General features: G+C 42.6%; 1 protein-coding gene across 1 annotated transcript; it reads right to left on the reverse strand.

Moving 5' to 3' along the window:
- Nucleotides 1-261: 261 nt before the first annotated feature.
- Nucleotides 262-20055, reverse strand: LOC117820893 (plexin-D1-like). Its single transcript, XM_034694824.1, is given in 8 exon segments — nucleotides 262-374; nucleotides 615-792; nucleotides 4660-4775; nucleotides 4778-4788; nucleotides 9845-9945; nucleotides 12334-12465; nucleotides 16596-16772; nucleotides 18560-20055. Coding segments are annotated over 8 exon segments (2040 nt in total). The 5' UTR covers nucleotides 19772-20055.
- Nucleotides 20056-20429: the final 374 nt, after the last annotated feature.

The following is a 20429-nucleotide window of genomic DNA, read 5'->3' on the forward strand; positions in this document are numbered from 1 at the left end:
GCAGACAGCATACAGATAGATTTGTTTGCACCATATTTAGTTGAGAGTCATGCCAAAATGTTAAGGAACACCATCTTTCGTTAATGGTATATTGTTGTTAATTACAGGGCTTGGTTGAGATGATCCTGGTTATCCTCCTCCACTATGTGTAAGTGAATGGATTTGGGTGCAAAAAGAACAGCATGAGGCTTGGCCAAGCACCTCCACTACCAAATGACTAAATAATTTTGGGACACAAAGTGGTGACAACAAATATGTGACTCACGATGTCTTGGGGTGTATGGCGCCAGTCCTCTCACAGTCGTAGATGATGAAGGTCCCAGATACCACAGATGTACCATTCACTTTTATCGCCACAGAAACAGTCAGATGATCTGGAGCAACAAAGGAGAGTAAACAATGCCGTATGTGTCAACCATTGGAGACGCTATATCTGTCATAACACAAACGAGACAGCAAATATACTCATGCCACACTGACTTTTGAAAGACAAAAGGGGAAATTACATTTGCTGTAATACAGCTCAACATCTTGTTAATGAAAAAATGTGTCATATACTATAACTATGCTTAGCAATGGCACACAGCCAAATGAATGCTTTTGTTCAGTCTCACCTGTGCCAGGGAGGATTGGTTGGTAGTTGTCTCGCGGAAGGAGGGGGCAGGTCTGGATCTGAGCAGGTCCATAGTCTAGATGCACTGTGGCAGCTGTAGAAACACCAGGCGCGTATTCACACTCCACCCGTGAGCCGGCTAGATCAGGGACACTGCCGTTTATCAGAATGCCAACATCCTATGACAAAGACATATAAGCATATGCGTAAATAAATAGCTGCCAAGCTTTCCCAGAATACAGTGACAAATTGTATTCAACCTTGTTAACACAGTGGCTATTTCGCTCATGAAATTATGCTTAGAGTGGGTAGCTGACATGCTGTTTAAGGTATTGCTGCCTTGTTCCAGGTTGTGAATTTAAATGCAGGGTATCTGGCAAACACTGATATTTCACAATCCTTTGTTTTATGAGCAAATAAAAGAAGTGGAAAAATCTGGACAAAAAAGCTCCCCCTTAGAGTATTCAAGGTGAACCGCTTGGGTTAATATTTCAAAGTCAAACAACATAACCTGATAGCTCCAGTTACACAACAGCCAGCATTAGCATTGAAACAATTCCTTGCTATGACTACATTTTAAGCTGACTTCGGCTATGAAATCACTTGTAGAACAGCCTTCCTGTTATTTCCCATAACAGTGCTTAATGATGTAACTAGCTTTTAGCTACTTCCTAGCTAACTGTGAAATAAGCTAGCAAGTGGCAGAATTTTAACATTAGCTGTTGCCTAACAGTTAGCAAGGCAGCTTTATTTGTATAGCGCATTTCATACTCAAGGGCAACTCAATGTGCTTTACATTAAAACATTAAAAGCATTGGAAACATTCAGACAAGCATAAACGAGCACAATTAAAATGACAAATATAATAAAACAGAAAGAAAGGAAAATTAGAAATATATTAAGAATAAAATTAAATTTGCATTTAAAGTGAGTTAAAATAAGCTAAGATAGGAAGGCAGTGGCAATAAAAAAGTTTTAGTCTTTGATTTAAAAGAGGTGAGAGTTGGAGCGGACCTACAGCTTTCAGGGAGTTTGTTTCCACATATGTGGTGCATATGACTAATTGCTGCTTCACCATGTTTCGTTCTGACTCTAGGGACTGAATACAGAGCAGTACCTGATGACCTCAGAGGTCCAGATGGTTCATACAGTCGCAGCAGTCAGCAAGGTATTTTGGGCCTAAACCATTCAGTGCTTATAAACCATCAGCAGGATTTTAAGTCTATTCTCTGACAGACAGGAAGCCAGTGTATAGATCTAAGAACTGGAGTGATGTAGCTGAAATGTTATCAATTGTGGATTTTTAACATCCAGTATCAATATCCAAGCAGTTAAATACTGATTCTCTTGATACCCTAAATTTAAACAATTTAAAACACAGTGTGATGCTATGATAGCATCTGAACTCCTCAACCTAAGCATGATATTAGAGGAAAAGGTCTACTGTGTGAATATGGTAAAGCCCTCATGCCAAACCACATGTGTTCAAATCCAGGGTTTGTACTGTTTAATCTCTTGACTGGGGCAAATAGCACGAGCACTTCAAGTTTGTTTGAGAGTTCAGGAAGAGAAACTAATGTGCAATGAAGAAACAGATGGCAGAGTGCTACATTCTCATCTAAATCTGGATCTGTGATGAAGTATGACAGACAAATAATGAGGAAAAATAACACCTCACTGACATGACTGAATTTCAGTTAAGTGAATTCAGTGTGAGAAAAGTAAGGGTGGGAGGCCTTTGACAAACACTGTTAAGCAGTGAGGACGAGCACAATCACATCTGCTGCGGCTCAGCAGATGCGAGCTAAAGTGGCGGGCGACATGTGCTAACATGTCTTGAAAATCCTCTCCATTGTTCGTTGGAATTGATCATTTCCTGGCCAAAGCCCTGACTTCCTGCCTGCTGCTTCCTGTTGGGGAGACAACCTTGAGCTGAGTTTCCTGTTACTCTAAAGGATGCCTGTGAATCTGGCAGCTGGTAGATCTATTACAGACCAGCCAAACTGACCCACATAACAAGCAAATATCCGCGATTAATGAACCAATAATGGCCTGTCGTCTCTCTGCCTCGTCTAATTATGAGCTGTAATTAAAGGTCAAATATTTTCCAAATGTCAAAATTCAGTGAGCTAATTATCATAGTGTTATTAGGCTTTTCTTACATGATAAACTGATGGGAAATAGTTATTGAAAACAACAGTTTACATGTCATACCCTGACTATGGTGCAGTCACTCTATTGTGTCACAGTATCACATCCTGCATCTTTCATTAAAATCAAACTGTTTGTGTTATGTATAGCACTCAATATTAAACAGTTTATCTGTCTCCCAAATCAAATTAACAGAAGATATTAGAAAGTGTGTGTAAGTAGGAACTTGTTAAATGATGCTCATGGCAAAAAGCTGTCGTACTTTAAATCTTATTTTTATGTTGACTAGAGAAACCTTTGTTTAAAAATTGTGGAAGTTTGGCCAAAATTTAACTTATGTTTACACAACAGAAACACATGTAAAGTGGAATCAAATCCAATCCCATCGTATTGCATCGTACATGGGGTGCCTGACCTAACCACTAGACCAGGGGTTCCCAAACTTTTCAGCCCGCAACCCCCAAAATATAGGTGAAAAAGACTTGTGACCCCCTCAAAGTGGTTAAATGTTGCTTCATACTTCAAAATGAGTCTACCTACATGCACATGTGGCTGTGTTTCCTGTGCTGCTGTGAATTAACCTGCTGCTACTGATGCCTTTGTTAATTAACTGTTAGCTAAACCTAACCCTAACTTTAGGAGACATCTGGCAACATAGAAAGGCAGAAAACGAATGAAATGTACTTATTTGCAGGGTTTATTTCAAATGGAACTACTATTTTTGTCTATATTTTACAATAATGGTTAAAATAAGCAAATTTAGATTACTTCAAAAAAATGAAAAAATCTGGAAGACATCTCTTGATCCCCCATTGGTGTCTCGCAACCCCGAAACTTTGGGAACCCCTGCACTAGACCAAACAATTATTTTGAACAGAGTAAAAAATGTGTTTAACATATTATCATGCAAATATAGTAAAATATAATACAGAATTATATTAGCTTTCTACAGCAAAAACTACATTTTTCAAGCTTGCGGCCTGTAAAACTTTTGCCTCAACCCTGCTTTCTAACTTGTAGAAGTACTGTACATTGAAAGATCTTGCTGGACTTGAGGTGTCTACCTGCCTGTTATTATCAACCCAACCTGAGTAGTATAACTGCAAACTATAACCAGGTGTGCTTTTAAAGTCAGGACTCAGAGGTATTGGCAATCATCAAAACATACCTGAACCACTGTCACTAAATGGTTAAAGGCACAGCTCTTGCATGCAAGAGAGAGACCAACAGCTATGTATGGCATGCAGTCTCATGCTGTGACACCGGTAAGCTCTCCCTTTCTTCACAGCTGGTTTGGTGTTTTACAACTAGCATGTACACGTAAATGCAGCTCAGTGTCTGGGTTACGGTTTGTCTAGCTGCGAAAGAACAAATGATACAGAGTGTGATCAGATCCTTTTTTTTGATGTGAAGGAAGATTATGAAAGGAATTTTGTTTCTTCACACAAACTGCAGGTATGGTGCAGCATTATATTTCTTTCGGAGTAATGCTCACTATGTTTTTGGTCTCCACCAACCAGCAAGGGAAATGTATACACTTGCTTTTAGTCACTCTCAGTGCCTGTCTGCTGTTTGGTGTTAAGCAGGCTATTTTCAAAAACTACACCAGTAACATTATAGTGTTGTTAGAGCACACTATGTGGTTACAACAGGGAAAGTGGAGGGAGCTGCTGCAGCACACAGTGTTGGCATGAGTTTATCAGTAGAGTAATAATAATAATAGCAAGTATAATAATAGAGAGAGGTGTCAGGTTGTGAAGGTGGTCATGAGACATCCAGATTGAACAGCTTTAAATAAACTGCCCCCATTACAAACATAACTTTACAGTGAACAACTGTAACTGTGTGACTCATTAAATTGGTCTGAAGGACAACAATAATAAAGACAGTGGTACCTTGATGTCCGCAGAGATGCTGATCTCAGGGGGCGTCAGAGTCATGGACGGACACTGCAGAGGGCCTTCACCCATGCTGATCCAGGAGCGTGCCAACAGTCCCTGAGCACACTCCTTTGGATGGTACATCTGGACAAAGTGACAGACAGAAAGGCCTACTTAGTGAAGATATCTTATTTGACATGACACAAAAAAAATCAATAGCAGTGAGGTGCAGAAATTCACAGTCACATAGGCTGCAGGGGAAAAGTTTGAAGAACATTTTGGGTTAGATTTCAGATCAGCATGTCCCATTCAAAAATCTGATCATCTCACAGATAGTCACTGCTTCTTGATGCACCTGGCTGTAACTGAGACCCATCAATCATTGGATTGCCAGGTTGAACTGTGAGGTTATCTTTTCCTTTGTAAGGACAGAACAAACTTTTGTGTTTATATTTCATTCCTGAACTTGAAGAATTCTCACCGTTGTGTTTCATGGTCTGCTTCCCACTGATTTATGAGGTGCTCTTGTCTCCTAATGCCACATTCAGACCTCGGCTGTCAGTTTGTCTGGCGCAACACAAGAGACTTCTTGACTCTAGGTCACGCACATTGCTATGGCAACCCATCCTGTAGGCACTAAGGGAGCAGTTATGGGTTGTTGAATGAAAATGCTACCAATTCCTGATCTGTGTGGGCCCACAATGCATCCATGAACGTGTTCGTGTGGACACACACAGAGCATAGAGTGTGCATGTGCCCATCTGTGAGTATAATGAATGTCTGGGACAGAGGAATTGTAAAAGGGCATTCAACAAGCAAGGTGGCCTCGCACTCTGACTTCTGCTTCACTAATGAACTTCACTGACGGCTGGCACAGAGCTCGGTTCATCTGCAGTGCAGACAGAGAGGACAGAGTGACCTTAGAGTGAGGAGAAACCAAAGAGGCCACATTTAGCAACATCCTTACACACCACATAATGAGTTTGGCACATCCCACTTCCCTCTCACACTTCCATAGTTGTTTTAAAATAAAACATGTCAGTGTGCCCGTATGTCTCTCAGTGTTAGTGTTTGTGTCCGCAGTGTGAATGTCCAGATTCTCAGTCCCTCACTGCCAGAGGGACTGAGAGGGGCCATGAGGTCTGAACTAAAAATAGAACCGAGTGTCTCTCCAAGCCCCACAAAAATCCCCCAGATACAAACAAGCTCATAAACACACTCTCAGTTAACTCAACGTCACACTGGATAAGTAAATCGATGTAATAGACTGAAAATTAAAGACTACTTTAGCTGTGATCTTAAAATTTCTCAGGGGATAGCTGGTTGTGACCTCAGTTGTTTTTTGGGTCTGCTTTCACTAAGACACACAAGTTTCATTACTTATCATCTTTTTAGATAACTTACTGCGAGACATATGAACACTTGCAAGCTTGTTGATTTACTACTCTGATAATGACTGAAATTCCGCCGGTTTAGCTCAGCAGTCAAAGCACATGGCCTATATACAGAGGCCAAAGTCTTGGTCACTGTGCCCACTGGTTCAGCTTCCAGCAATGGCCCTATGCAGCATGCTAGCTCCCACTCTTTCCTCCCCACATTTCCTGTCTCTCCTCAACTCTCAAATTGGCTGAAGGTAAAAGTGCCTCAAAAATAACTTAAAAAATAAATATATCCAAACACAAAATGTGTAATATATATGCATTGTCCAAACAGGTTGGCTAACATTGTAAACACAAGTTAGTAACAAAAAAAATGTGCACTGTCATTGGTGACAGGTTAGTAGTAAGCTATGCAGCTGAACTGTAGACTCACATGTTGTCTTTTATAAATTTGTTTTTCATCATTAGACTTAACATGCTGGACTTCTCAAATCACTTTCATACTACTTAGCATAGTAGCATGACTAGGGATGCACCGATCCGATCCTGGTATCGGATATCGGCTAGATCGGACTCAAAAAGCTAGATTGGATATCGGTGACAAAGGGCCGACATATATAGTGCCGATCCACATGGCAGATCTATTAATCAGAGTTCTATGCTTTTCTGTGTTTACAACAGCCATGTGCGTCTCCTACGTCATCAGCGCTGGCTGTTCTGTGCATTTTGCCCTGGAGCATGATGGAGGATAAAACAGGGGCTCTGCAGTTTAGGTGTATTCACGCTTGTTTTGCTAACAACACCGCCGGAAACTTGCAACATGTGCAGCGGTAATGTTTCAACGGATGGCAGTCGCACTGAAAAATATACAAGGAAGAGGTTTACGTCAGCTGTAGCCTACTGCAAAGAAGCAAGAAACCTTCCATTAATGGATTCAAAGTGTGAAAAAGTGGACAGTTTATTGGATTTAATTGTTCTGGATCCTTGAAATTAAGGAATTCCAGCCTCTGGTTTAGCACTTGGAACCCAGGTACAGTTCACCATCAAGTCAGAAAAGCCTGAAAAGCCTGAAGAAAACATGATTCTATCCCCACATTAAGGAATAGAGATTGTTAAATCAATACCAGGATCGGATCAGCTAGTATCAGTATCGGCAGATACCAAAGCCCAGGTATCGATATTGGTATCGGGACCTAAAAAGTAGAATCAGTGCATCCCTAAGCATGACATAAGCAGACTTAAATATATGGGGAAAAAACTACCTGGTCAAAGAAATCTGACATCTTCAGTGTTAAATCCTGGTGGTACAATGCTGTCTTTGATACTCAGTGCTACAGTATTTCAGTGAATTAGGTCTTGTTTTGAGATTATTTGTCTCATTTTGAAGTCGCCCAGAAATAGCTCAAACTGTTCCCCCTTGTTGTCCATCTTGAAGAAGAGTTTCCATTAAAAAAAAGTAAACTCCAGATGTTATCTGTTAAGTACCAAATACCTCATAATTACCCCTGTGTGTAAACCAAAGCAGGCATCCAGGAAACTTCTTCTTACAATGTTAAAGGAAAAAAACATGCAGACTGAGATAAGAACAATAAACAGTGTGTGGTTTGCAACAAACCAACTTAAAACTCTCCAACAACATGTAATATATCTGTTCTTTTCAATTCTCTCCTCAAATGTATTCATGGTTTTCCTTCTGACTGAAACAACAGCATTAGCAAGTGCAGCACCTGCCTCTCGACAGCACGCTGAATTTTAAATGTTTCAAACAGCTACTTAAAATAACCAGAGTCAACATATGCAGCTAAAATATGCCCTGAGAAAACTCATCACCTCCTAAGTGTCTGAACGTCAGATAAGGTGGCAAAGCAGTGAGACTGTTAAACAGCAGGAGAACATACGAACTTCAACATGCACATACACACACACAGTCCTGGTTAGACACGCACATGCAGATAAGCAAGATAATTTCTGAATAGCAGAGACTGCACATGACGCATAATTTGATTCAAATAAAGATATTTAAGTGCCTTCGTGTGACATGTGGGAGATTAAACGGGCCCCAGCTTGAAAAGAGTGATCAAGGACTGAGCTTTATCTCTGGCGAAGAAACTAGCTCTCTTTATTTCAGACAACAATAAGCCAACAGACGTGTGTTAGTGCTTCCTTTACATGCAGACGTGCAGAGGGACGTCAGATCCATGCATAAAATCAAACAGACGCCCACAGAGACAGTGGTGGCCCCACAGATTGTAAGATAGTCTTCCAGTGGTCCTTTTATTTTCCTCCTCTGTAGCTGCATGAGACAGCGTAGTGATGGAGGAGACCATCCACCCCCACACATCAACCCTCCCTGATCCCCGGGGCTCTGAGGCCACAGCGCCTGCCCAGCGGCTGGCATGACTGGCCAAACAGTGCATCAAACACACACACACACACTCATGACATCAGCTCCCTGGCCTCCGAGAGCAAGACAGCGACACACAGGCTTACACACTTTGACATTTCCCTGTCAAAAGAACCAGTGTGCACTCTCCCTCCCACCACCATCATCACAATCAACGCTCCTTTGTAGAGGGAGAGAGAGGAGGACAAGGGCACTGGGGGAGGAGGAGGAGAAGAAGAGTAGTAGTAGACAGAGAGGGAGAGCTAAATTCTCAAAGCTACTGGAAAATAAGAGGGGAAGAAAGGAGGGGAAAAAGTGAAGACAGAGCGAGAATCACGAGGGTAAAATAATGCAGTGAGGCGAGAAAGGGACTGGGATAAAGAGACGACAGATAGATAAATAAGCAGAAGAGACAGGGAGATGACAGCGAGACAGTCTGACCACGCATACACACACACACACACACACACACACACACACACACACACACACACACACACACACACACACAAGTCTCATCAGTTCCACTCTTCCAGCTCTGAATGGCCCCTGGCAATGCCAGAGCCACCAGAGCTGCAGCTCAACCCATCACAAAATTCTCTATCTCGTCAGATCTGTTTTAATCACCAAGCAACCGGCCAATGACACGCACACACAAACAAACACAACTCGACACCACACATATTCTACCCAAAAGCCAATGAACACAGCCAGGGAGCCAGTCCTCACAGAGCCACATTAATCACAGTGTATTCTCACTCTCTTGGAGTATCACTCAAGCCAAGTCAGTCCTCTGCTGGGGGGCTCCTAGCCTGTTACCCCCCCTAACAAACCATCCCAGAGAAGCATGGGACCACTGCGAACAATGATGTAGCTCCCCGATCAGAGGCCTAATGAAAAGCAAATCAACTCTCACTCGATCCAACAGCAGTCTCCAAGCCCAGAAAAACTCACTCTGTTCCTGCCAAGACTCATCCAGCCGAGAGATGTTTTGAAATCGAGAAAGAGGATGATGAAAACCAGAGCATGAGTCTCAGTGGTTTTATTGATTCAAAGGCTTAAAACGACAAGCTCGAATCATTTTGTTAAGCCATCAATCTTTTCTCTCAAAGCTTCAAAATGAGCATTAATTTCTATCAATCATTCAAATAACAACTTCAGCTAGATCAATGCTGAAAGACAGACGGTAGACAATTCTGCATTATGTCAACAGATCACGTCAAAAAATCATGTTGCACGTGACAACAAAGCAGCTGATAGTTTGTTTAAATTGAATTATTTTTACTAGCAACAGAGGAGAGGATGAGAGGGAGGAACACGTCTGAGGACAATTAACTGGAAAGATGGAAAACCAATAGACAGAATACCAATTAATTAAACCGTGTGTATGTGTGTGTGCGTGTGTGAGAGGGTGTCTGTGTTTGTCTGTGTTTCTCACCGATTCTCAAGGGTACACCAGCCACAGTAGGCGTCGCCTGCTCCCAAACAGTCATTGCAGCTCCCCCACTGGTCACACTCTGCTACCTTCACCCTGAGCATCTGAAGGCCAAGACACAAACAGGAAACACGCACAAAATTTTAATCCAAAAGTAGAAGAATAACCAGAATGCTTTTCAAGATTCATGAAGGTTTTTTAAAGAGACAAGTGTTAAAAATGTATGAATATGTAATGCAAAAGACAAAAAAAAAAAATCTTGTTTCAGCTTCTTGTGACATCAAGACGCCTTTCTCTGTTTTGTGTAAGATTGAAAGGTGTATGACTTGGGTAAGACAGGACAAAAGCAAGAAAAAGACATCTAAAATTACAGTTGTAAGCATGATGATAATTTCATATATTTCTGACGTGTTACATATATTACACAATTCATCAGTTCTGTGAACGATCAGTAAGGTTGCAGACCTTTTGATAATTGCAACACTTCAATCTGGAGCCTCATATATGAACATAGTTTTAGAGCACTATAATGTTGCTTGAGGAACACAAGACAGAATTTATGTACTATTAATAAGCATCTATTTAAGTAGCACAATGGTACCTTGTTACTTTTTCTAGATGGATGCTATTATTGTACTGTGAGAGGTTGACAATCGGTTTCATCACCTTGCACACCGTCACGTGCGCACACCATCCTCACCAGCGTTTCTCATTTAAATCGGGTTGCAGCAGGTAAGTAGTATGTAAAGACATTCAGTCGAGGCTGGCCTTTAACCACCTTGCTAACAGCTACAGTGTGCCGGCCTGTCAGTGAAGTCAGACGTGCCTAATTATGCAAAACTCTTAACCTTTTCATGTTAAAAATAATTTGAGCTGTAAAAAGAAAACAATGTCATCCTCATACAGTGTGTGAGAAAAGAGAAATTAGCTATTCACACTGAAATGTTAATTTTTGATGTAAAGACAGGCTTTTTTTGAATGGTTGTGTATGTGGCTTCAGTTGATTCAGGAGCCAGCCTCAAGTGGACACTAGAGCAACTGCAGTTTTTAGCGCTTCTGCATCAGCTTAATTTCTCAAGCCTGGTGGTTGCTGCTCTGGAGAAAAACCTGCCTTCTTATAAGAGCCCAACAAAATGTACAACAAACACAAGATATAGAAAGACTAAACCTTGAATCTGAAACTGACACTTAAAGGTAAACATTTGATACATTATTGTTTAAACATAGACCGGATTAGCTGACCCGTGCACTGCAGGCACGAGAACATGTATGTATCGTGTCTGTAAATAGCAACTAGCTTTCTGAAAGCAAAGGACAGAACTTTTTTAAAAATATATGCTAAATATAACATATACTTGCACCAACAAAATGTTTGGGTTTGACTTTTTTAAAATTAGCTAAATTACGCTGTAAAGTGGACCAAGGGTGCAGCTGTTATTAGGCTAGCTTCTGTTCTGGTTCTCCAGCTAAGGGGCCAAGCTGACCAGGATCCCCTGTGCGTAATACACTTACAATTGACATATGTCAACCTGATATAACCCCACTTGTATCCTTCTGGGATTATCTGTGCTGTAGTCAAATTTTGATACATCTGTCGACATTCACTTTTACTCCAATAAATCTCCCCGAGGAATCTATATTACTCAAAATTAAATCAGGAGAAATGTGGCGGTGAATTAACAGCCAAGAGACTGAAAACACGGCCTTGAATGACTGGAAACTGAGAGGTTAAAAACTGAAAGTGGCAGTAATGCAACATTGTGGGTGCAAACTGGTGAGAAAACCTTAAAGAAGAAGATGATGCATCAGCAGGGTAAATTGAATGCTTATGTGTAACAAGGGATTTCAAAGCTGGGCTTCAATTTTAAGTCAAGCCCAGGCATGTCAGATACAAGTGAGTTGTGACTAAGAGAGAAGGATACAACACAACGGTCACACTCAATGCATGATGCAGGCAGAGACAGCAACATCGCACATCAGCTATTTGTACTTTTACTTTCAAATCTTATGTCCCAAAACATATATTTTTGATACCTGAGCACAGAAAATATCAGATATTTCAAAACTTTCATTTAAACATTTTTTTAAGTTTACCTTTTCTGGTTTGACAACTTTAATTTTACACAAAGTATGGCTTCAGGTAATTCATCTACCACTGCAATATAGTGTATAATAAACATGTTTAGTGTGCTATATACTGTGATTATAGATTCCCATGCAGTTTGAAATCACAGCAGAAAATCAGGTGCATTGAAGCTGCTTGAAGTTCAACCACATCCTGTCATCAGCTCCACTGATACATAACACTTTGGTGTTAAAATGCAGTACCGAAACCAGTTGAAGGTCTGCACACGAGGCTGCAAATATGTGAGTGCTCAGCTAAATTCAGGTGAGGAGGGACTGACTGGATGTGAAATGAGGTCTGATTGATGACAAGAATAAATCAGTGACAGAGAAAACAGACATTTTGAGAGAGATAGACGCATTCTTACATGGTGAGAGGTCATGAGATAGAGGAAGTTTCTGTCGTTGGGGTCGAAGGTCATGATGTGGTGCACAGCCTCACTGGCTGGCAGCTTCAGCGTCCACTGATTGGCCAAGGTCATGTTCGCTAAGAAGGTCAGCTGTGAGAGAAACATCAGATAAAAAAGGTTGGATAAGGTGCAGAACGATGCAATCAATATCTTCTCAAGGTTGCTTAAACATTTTTTACCAACATTCATACAAAAGGCCTCTTCAAACAGAGGAATTTCTTAATAAAAAATAGAGTTTTTCTCTGTTGATCAGGCAGCTCAGTTAAAGCATATTCAGGGCCAGGCGTCTCGCTCTGCAACACCTCAGAAGAAGCAGCTTTTTTATTCACTTCCTCCACCCTTATTTGGCAGCGGTTTCGCGCCAGCAATCCACACATCATGATCACTGCTGGAACTTGGAGGCGACTTCAACCGAGCAGTAAGGTGTTTCAGAAAGATAAATATATTCTTAAATATGGAAACTTTACTCCCTGTGAACCTGAGTCAACACACCACCAAAAATTGTCACTTTTATTGAAATGAATGAATGTATGTACACAGGAAAAATAACTGCCTGATTTTCATTAAATGTGTATCTACTTTTAAACCACAGATTGTTCTTTCAAATAGTTCTGTTTAACCCTGTATCACAAATTTGTACATTCTTTGGTCAGATGATGTCATTTGTCTTGTTTTGCCGAGCGGTGATTAATCTATAAACTGGCCTTCCTGCAGCTCAAGATAATAAATCGGGGGACATGTTCTTGAACAAACACACACATGCACAAACACGCGCACACACACACACATTGAGCTGCATGGAAAAACAAGCTGTGCTGAGTGAGACTTCCTGTCACGCAGACAGTGAAAGCTCTTATTTCTCCGATTTTGCCCGGCCTCCCTTCTATGGCGACATCCTGCCATCATGAGGAACTGGCCAACTGACCAGCATCTGGTCACAAGCACAGGCTGTGTCACTTCTCCATCCACTGAACACACTCTCTCACTCCCAGTCTTAAACCGTCACCACCCACTGAGATGTGCTGGTTAATGTAAAACCAGAGCAGGGAGAAGCTTAGTTTACTATTAGCTTAACCTGGGATGAGAGGCATTATCTCGACCTACAAATATCACTGCTGTTTTTAAAACACCACCCACCCATATGCACACATTGGTTGTCATTCCGTGGAGATAGTAAGCAGCTGTGCTATGTCTTCACCCCCCAACCCAAGCGACTACAAACACACACGTAGAGTGACACACTGAGGAGCGAGTAAACAGCAGCCCACACACCTGGACAGGGAGCAGAATAGGAGCGGAGAGGAGGGAAAAATAAGGAGAGCTGCACCACCAGGTCACCAAACAAAACACCTGCTGTACTGGCAGGTTGCTCTGACTCCATTCTCTGTCTATCTGCCTGCAGATGAAAGGCCCTATTCAACCACCGAGTGCTCAGCTGCTGTGCGCTCATTCTCTCTCTCTCTCTATGTGCGAGTGTGTTTGTGTGGACGTGTACCTGGCTGTAAAAGGGGAATAAAGATAGACAGACAGAGGTGGGGCAGGAGAGGTAGAATAAAGAGAGTGGAGAAATAGATAAGGTCTGTTTGTTTGCAAAATGAATCAAAGGGGCTTTTATAGCTGAGAGGGAGAGCGACAGAAAGGGGAGACAATGAAGCGATGAACTGAGAAGTGAAGGAGTGGACAGACTAAGGGAGTAAAAATTGGACGAGAGTGAGTGAGATAAAGTGCGGACGCTGCGAGAGGGAGCAGAAAATGGAAGTCAGCTGTAATGGGGAGGGAGAGACTTCATTAAAAAATGCATGTAATTACAAATTACTTCACTGAGGGCTCTCTCCAAGACAGTAAAAGAGGCCTAACTTAATCTCAACCACTGTTCCCCTGTGTTTAGTCGGAGCCAAACTCACAGTCAGAATCACATTACACACACTAACAGCACCATTAACCTCTGTAACAGCTCTATCCTCAGGGCACACACACACACACACACACACAGACCCAAGAACACACACAGATACATGCACAAACAATAAAAGACACAAAAAGCTAAAAAGCACAAACTAAGTTGCAAGGTCACAGAAAGCCATTCGCCCTATATAACAAGATTGACACACAGACGGTGAGGACACACACATATAGCCCATAATCACAGGGTTCATCTGGGTAAACACATGAAATCACCGAAACCACTCTCACTGGGCCTACAGACAAAGTCAAACACCTAAAAACACAGTGAAACCTGCAATCACGCACACAGACTTACACAAACACACTCATGTACACAGCTGCTTACACAATCCAAACCAGTGTTTTGCGCCTGCTATCCAAATAACTATTACTGCACGCTCAGCAGGGGATGAAACAAGGTCTACACAAGGAGAAGGATGGGTTTAATGTGGTAAAAGGTACCAAACAATGGAGTCAAAAACATAAAGCTTCCAGACTCAGTTTTTTGTTGTTTCTGCACACAGCTGAGGAGCAGCCTGTGGCGCTCGCAGGCAAAGCTGCTGCTCAGCTAGCTCAGTCAGGGGTGACTGGGAATGAGCTGAGACAGAATTAAGGAATGCTCTTAATTGGACAGGAAAGGTTTTCACGAGCCGGACCTTCTACAGATGTCGTAGAACAACACACGGCAGGACTGAGTCATGTGTCGTAGACCAGTGTAGTTGAACAGCTTTCTGGTGATCACTCAGGCAGTAAGCAGGTCTGAGGAACATTAGAGCACATGATTAGGACGACTTAATGGGCCGTGATGGGTCATTGATAAACGAGGGGGTCTGAGGGGGTGACCAAGCTGGGAACCTACCAGATGAAAGCACACATTCCTGTTTGCTTCACCCAGACTGTGAGTGTTTCATCACACACCTGAATTGTATTTATTGACTCAGACTCAGCAGCCACATCAGAGCAGAAGTACGCAACTGTTACTGTTATAGTTTTTCCATGCCTGAGGGCTCCATCAAACTGAAAAATATGAACCTTATTCAATGGTGACTATTATCTTCTGCACCTGTGTATCAGGGGCGTGTCCAGACATTTTTTTTTTTTTAGCAATGGGGTGGGTGGCCAAACTGGGGCACTAACTTATGCAAGGTTTGCATGAAATATGTGTGCACACACATGTCAGAATATTATTAATTTACCATTTCTGTCTAGACTAATCATATCTACTTTGAAAGTGGCTGTGATGAGTTTTTAGCTGGTTCTAAAACAGACTGATATTAATACTAATGTCTCTTTATGACCTATAAAAGGAAACGAGACCATCAGCTAGAAGATCGATTGTGTCTTGAGCATAGACTGTATAAATAATGGACGTAGTATCTGTGACCCATCTGTTCCTGAGCGCTGTTTTGAAGCCAATAATCGGCTTCAAACTCATTCACTTTGATTATATTAAAGCTGAGAATAATTGGGCATAATTTGGGGCACGGCTAATTTGACTGACAATCAGTGATCTAGCTGTTTGCCTGTTTGCCACTTCAACTACACCTATTTGCTAGTTTTTAGATTAGCCAGAAGTTAGTTAGAGTTAGCATTTCCAATGTGGCAACCCCTGTTGTAGGGCTTCATAACGCGTCCCCGCATTTTATAAAGTCGATGTTTTAATCTAAGTCCCACTTCTGATTAGGCAGACAGCCAATCATACTCTAGGACAGGGGTTCCCAAACTTTTCAGCCACGACCCCCAAAATATAGGTACCAAAGACTTGTGACCCCTACTGTCCCTCAAATCAATTTAATGTGGCTTCATTTAGCTGGTCTGCAGAAAACAATCCTACCTATATGAACATGTGGCTGTGTTTCCTGTGCCTTTATGAATTAACCTACTGCTACTGAGGCTTTTGATAATTAACTGTTTACTAACCATAAACTTAGGAGTCATCTGGCAAAAAGAAAGGCAGAAAACTCATTACATTTTCTATTTTCAAGGTTTTATTTCAAGCTTAGCTACTATTTTTGTCTATATTATTTACTGAAATAGATCAAATTTACTATTTTTAGATAACTTTAAAAAAACAAACATTCTGGAAGACATCTCACAACCTCCTCCATTTGTGTCTTGTGTCCCCCAGGGGTTCCCGACCCACACTTTGGGAACCCCTGCTCTAGGATACTGGTGTTATATCAGATTCCCCCCATGGGAAACACATCACTGTTGAGTCTATGTTGGATCAGAGTGTTAAATGAACATGTGTGTGTAGTCATGCTTATAAGTCTCACCTTACGAAGTCGTCCATTACTGGTTCCTAGAAAGACCACCGTGTGGTTGTGAACATAGTCCACAGAGACTGAACTCAGACCTGAGTACTCAACAAGGGGAGTTGCCCTCAGGGACCTCCGTAGAGCCAGAGGGTGCTGTAGGTGGGCTGCTCCACAGTCCAGCTGCTCGGGCTGCAGCTAGAACACAGAGAGAACAAGGGGAAGATCAATGCTCATCACCAGCCCTCATGTGGAAGCAGTATGTACTGATTAGAGGACAGGAGAGAACAGAGAGCGCTGTGTGATGAAAGTGAAGTCAAAAAACAAGAGTTGATAGTAGCTATCACAACGATGCAGCTCATTCTTCCAAATCACTTTTTAGACAACTCAGAGAGCACTTGAAAGGGGCTTACAAGGGTCTTCAACACTCATAAGGCTTTGCTTTTGTCAAAACCTCGGCGGGCAATGATAAAACATTATTGCCTCGCTTGGATGAGCACCAGGACCTATGGGAATTCTCTGCATATTTTAGAGCATGCACAGGCGAACAAAAAAAAAGAAGTAGAATTAAGCACAGTGGATATTTGTAGAGTCGTTTCCCACGGGCCCTTCTGCTGGCGGCCTCATCTCTCTTATCATAAATTGTGTCTGGCTTTCCCTCAGTGCTGGCCTTCAGACTGTCGACTACAAACAAGATCACATTTCAGCAGTCATGGCAACACAAATGCAAAACTTAACAAAGACTAACTTTATTCTGTGAGTGGTAAGTAGATAGTGTTACAAGGAGGGGAAGACTTTGAGCGCTTGTCTGTCTCAATTGAGATAGTATTCAGAAAACTAGTCACGGGAGAAGTGGCCCCGGGGCCACAGACGACAAGACAGTGCCAGGGAGGAGGGCAACTCTGTGACCTGACAGCAGAGCGGCCGCGGGACAGCCTCCTTTGACCCTCACCCTGTCAGTCAGAAGCAACACAATGAAAAGCTGGAATTTCTCTACATTCCTGTGAAATTGTGCAAAGCTTTCTCTGCCTTTATTATCACACACTATCACTTCAGAGGGTGCAAATACAGTGTGCAACAATGAAGTTTCCTTACGGGCAAATATTTAGTTCTGGTATGCAAGTGTAGAAAGCACATATTTACGACAGAGACACTCTTTAGTCTCTTTCACATTGTGGTGAATGTGCGGTTCAGTTATAAGTTAGCTGCACACTGTCAATAACAAACGATACACTCTAATGAAAGACACAGTAAACTATTGACCCCATTCTGTCTTCATATCTGTGGAGACAGGGAGCTGCTGCTGGATGTGAGAGGAGTCTCACCCTTCCCATAACCCCCAGTGTGGCTCTGCAGCATCTTTCCAGCTATCATGACCTCTACTCGTGACATGAGTGAGACCCCCCTCTCCGAATCATGAGCCTCAGGACAAGAGAGGATAAATGCTGTAAGCAAAGAAATGGAAACTACAAGGAAGATACAGCAGTCATGAGGGTGTTTGTCTTATTGTGAGGGGTCAGGACAACTGTGAGGGCATTCAGCTCGCATGAATCTGATTTACTGGTATATTATGGGCCATGCAGGGAATACATTATAAGTCAGATCTGCAGATTTCATCAACTGGGAATTAAAGGTTTCATTTTAATCAAAAGCTTTCATTGAACATGTGTAGCTATGAAAACAAGACATAAATTAAAAATAAAAGTATTCTTCCTCAATAATCTGGAAAACTCTGTCTGTGATGTTCATTATTTTGACTTGTGCATGTGGTCCTTCTTTCTGCCTCATCAAGACACTGCCACTTGTTCCCAGAAAAGTTGAGTCAACTGGAACCACCTGAAATACTATTAGGGTAAACCCAATTTGTATATCAAATCAGACTTTCAGACCACGTGACTAGAAAAACATTAATAACTTTGTACAGCAAACCTGCATGAAATGGAGCAAACAAAACTATTTTTAAAAATGAATCCATAAGATCTTACCACCAGGTTTCCCTTTTGAATGCAGGCTGCTCCGGAGCCCTGGATGACGCTGTCCAGCACCTGCACGTCGCTGCTGGGGGAGTTGGAGCAGTTCCTCCGGCCCTGTCTAATCTCTTCCTCGATGTCTCCAAACTTGAACGCGCAAAGAGCAGACTTTTTATCCGCCTTGGAAAACACTCCAAAAAGGTATGGCTCCGGGCTCCTCCCGTTATCTGCCTGGATCTCCACGGGGTAAACGGACAGCAGTCGGTTGTAAATGTTCCCGTTAAATCCGCACTGTAGGGGCAACTGAATGTAGGACTCAGTAAGCTTCCTGCTCTCCGGCCCTGTGGGTTTTCGGGGGTTTTCGGTATCCAGACAGATCCTGGCGAGGATGCTGTTGGGCAGGCTCTCCTTGTGGCCCATTTTGGCATCATTATTAAAGGCAATGTAGGAGTAAGACTTCTGAATGAACGCGTGCACGAAGTTCAGCTTGTTTTTGGTTTTGACCTCCTGTTTGATCTTGAATACATTATCCTCTGAAGGGTTAATGTCATAGGTGAAAAGTCGTGATAAATCCTTGATGTTCAAGGAGCGGATAGCAATCTCCGGGGTGTTTTCAAAGCGCAGGTCTTCCTTGCTGTGGTTCTTGGGGAAAAATTGGGTGCCAGCCCCTGTGTAAGTTGCCCCGACCAGCAGCCGGGTGTTTCCCCCGTGGCTGTTGAAGATGAGACCCACCGTGGACGCATTTGGGTGATTAGCAGCGATGTTGAGCATGCTGGGGAAAACAGTCTTCTCGCCCTGGGGTGGGAACTCCACCGCTATCTCCGAAATATTCTCCATTTTCCGGAGCTCACAGAAGCCCTGGTACACAGATCCACACACCACCACGACCCCCTGCTCACGGTCCAGCTTCAGCAGCTTGTTGTGGTTATCAGTGAGGGATTTGGGATGCTCGCACGGAGCCTGGGGCAGCTGTGGCGCATGGCACAACAGGTTGTCCTCCACCGGCCCGGTCCTCTTCTCCACCTCCATTTTCAAGGTCCCGTTAAGCTGATAGACGGTGTTGACGGTGGCCAGGTAGACTTTCCTGGAAACTGGGTCCAACACGAAGTTATTGGTGTGATTTGGAGACGCGAATGCCTGTTGGATGTGCAGCGCGCTGGCACTCCGGCGCGTCTCCAAAGCCAGGACGCCGAGGAGCAGGACAGCTATCTCTATCGAAGGAAGCATTTTTCCTTCTGACCGGCTTTCGCGTGTTCTGTGCCGAGGGGTGCATTGAGCAAAGACAAAAATGTGTGTTTGTTCCTACTGCGACAATCCGAGAGGAAAGGCTGTTTCCTGCTCAACGCCTAACCCAGAATGACGCGATAAGCGAGTCGTGCTTCCTTTTCTGGCTGCCTCCTCTGTCCCTCTCTGCCCACTGTGCTGCTCAGCAGGCTGTCTGCTGAGCCACACTGAGCCACAACACCTCGTTCAGATTTTTATGACATTTGCTCCAAAGGTGATTCAAGACAAATTGTTAATATTGTTATCTTTTTCACGCGCAATTTCTGGACAGTGTCACGCCCGAAGAGAGGTGATCAAAATTGTTCGGAGTCATGGGGTAGCCCGGCTTACTCAGGAATTCATTCATAAATAAAACATTACTAAAGTACACATTTAAGGACGGTTTGCACTGTACTGGGAACAGGGGCGTTTATTCACTAACCCTAAAGAGAGTGTCTCTCTCCCATCTAAACCCTCTGTCTGATTGATCCCGGCACACTTTTTAATAAGCCTATCATATCTAATGTGTGTTGTTTCTTGCGAAAATTTAATTTAATTTGTTCTCATCTTTGTAAAATACCCTAAACGTGGTGTTATATTGAGTTATTTCAAGACTGCATTT

This window comes from Notolabrus celidotus, chromosome 11, assembly GCF_009762535.1.
Source record: "Notolabrus celidotus isolate fNotCel1 chromosome 11, fNotCel1.pri, whole genome shotgun sequence".
In the NCBI taxonomy this organism is placed as follows: Eukaryota; Metazoa; Chordata; class Actinopteri; order Labriformes; family Labridae; genus Notolabrus; species Notolabrus celidotus.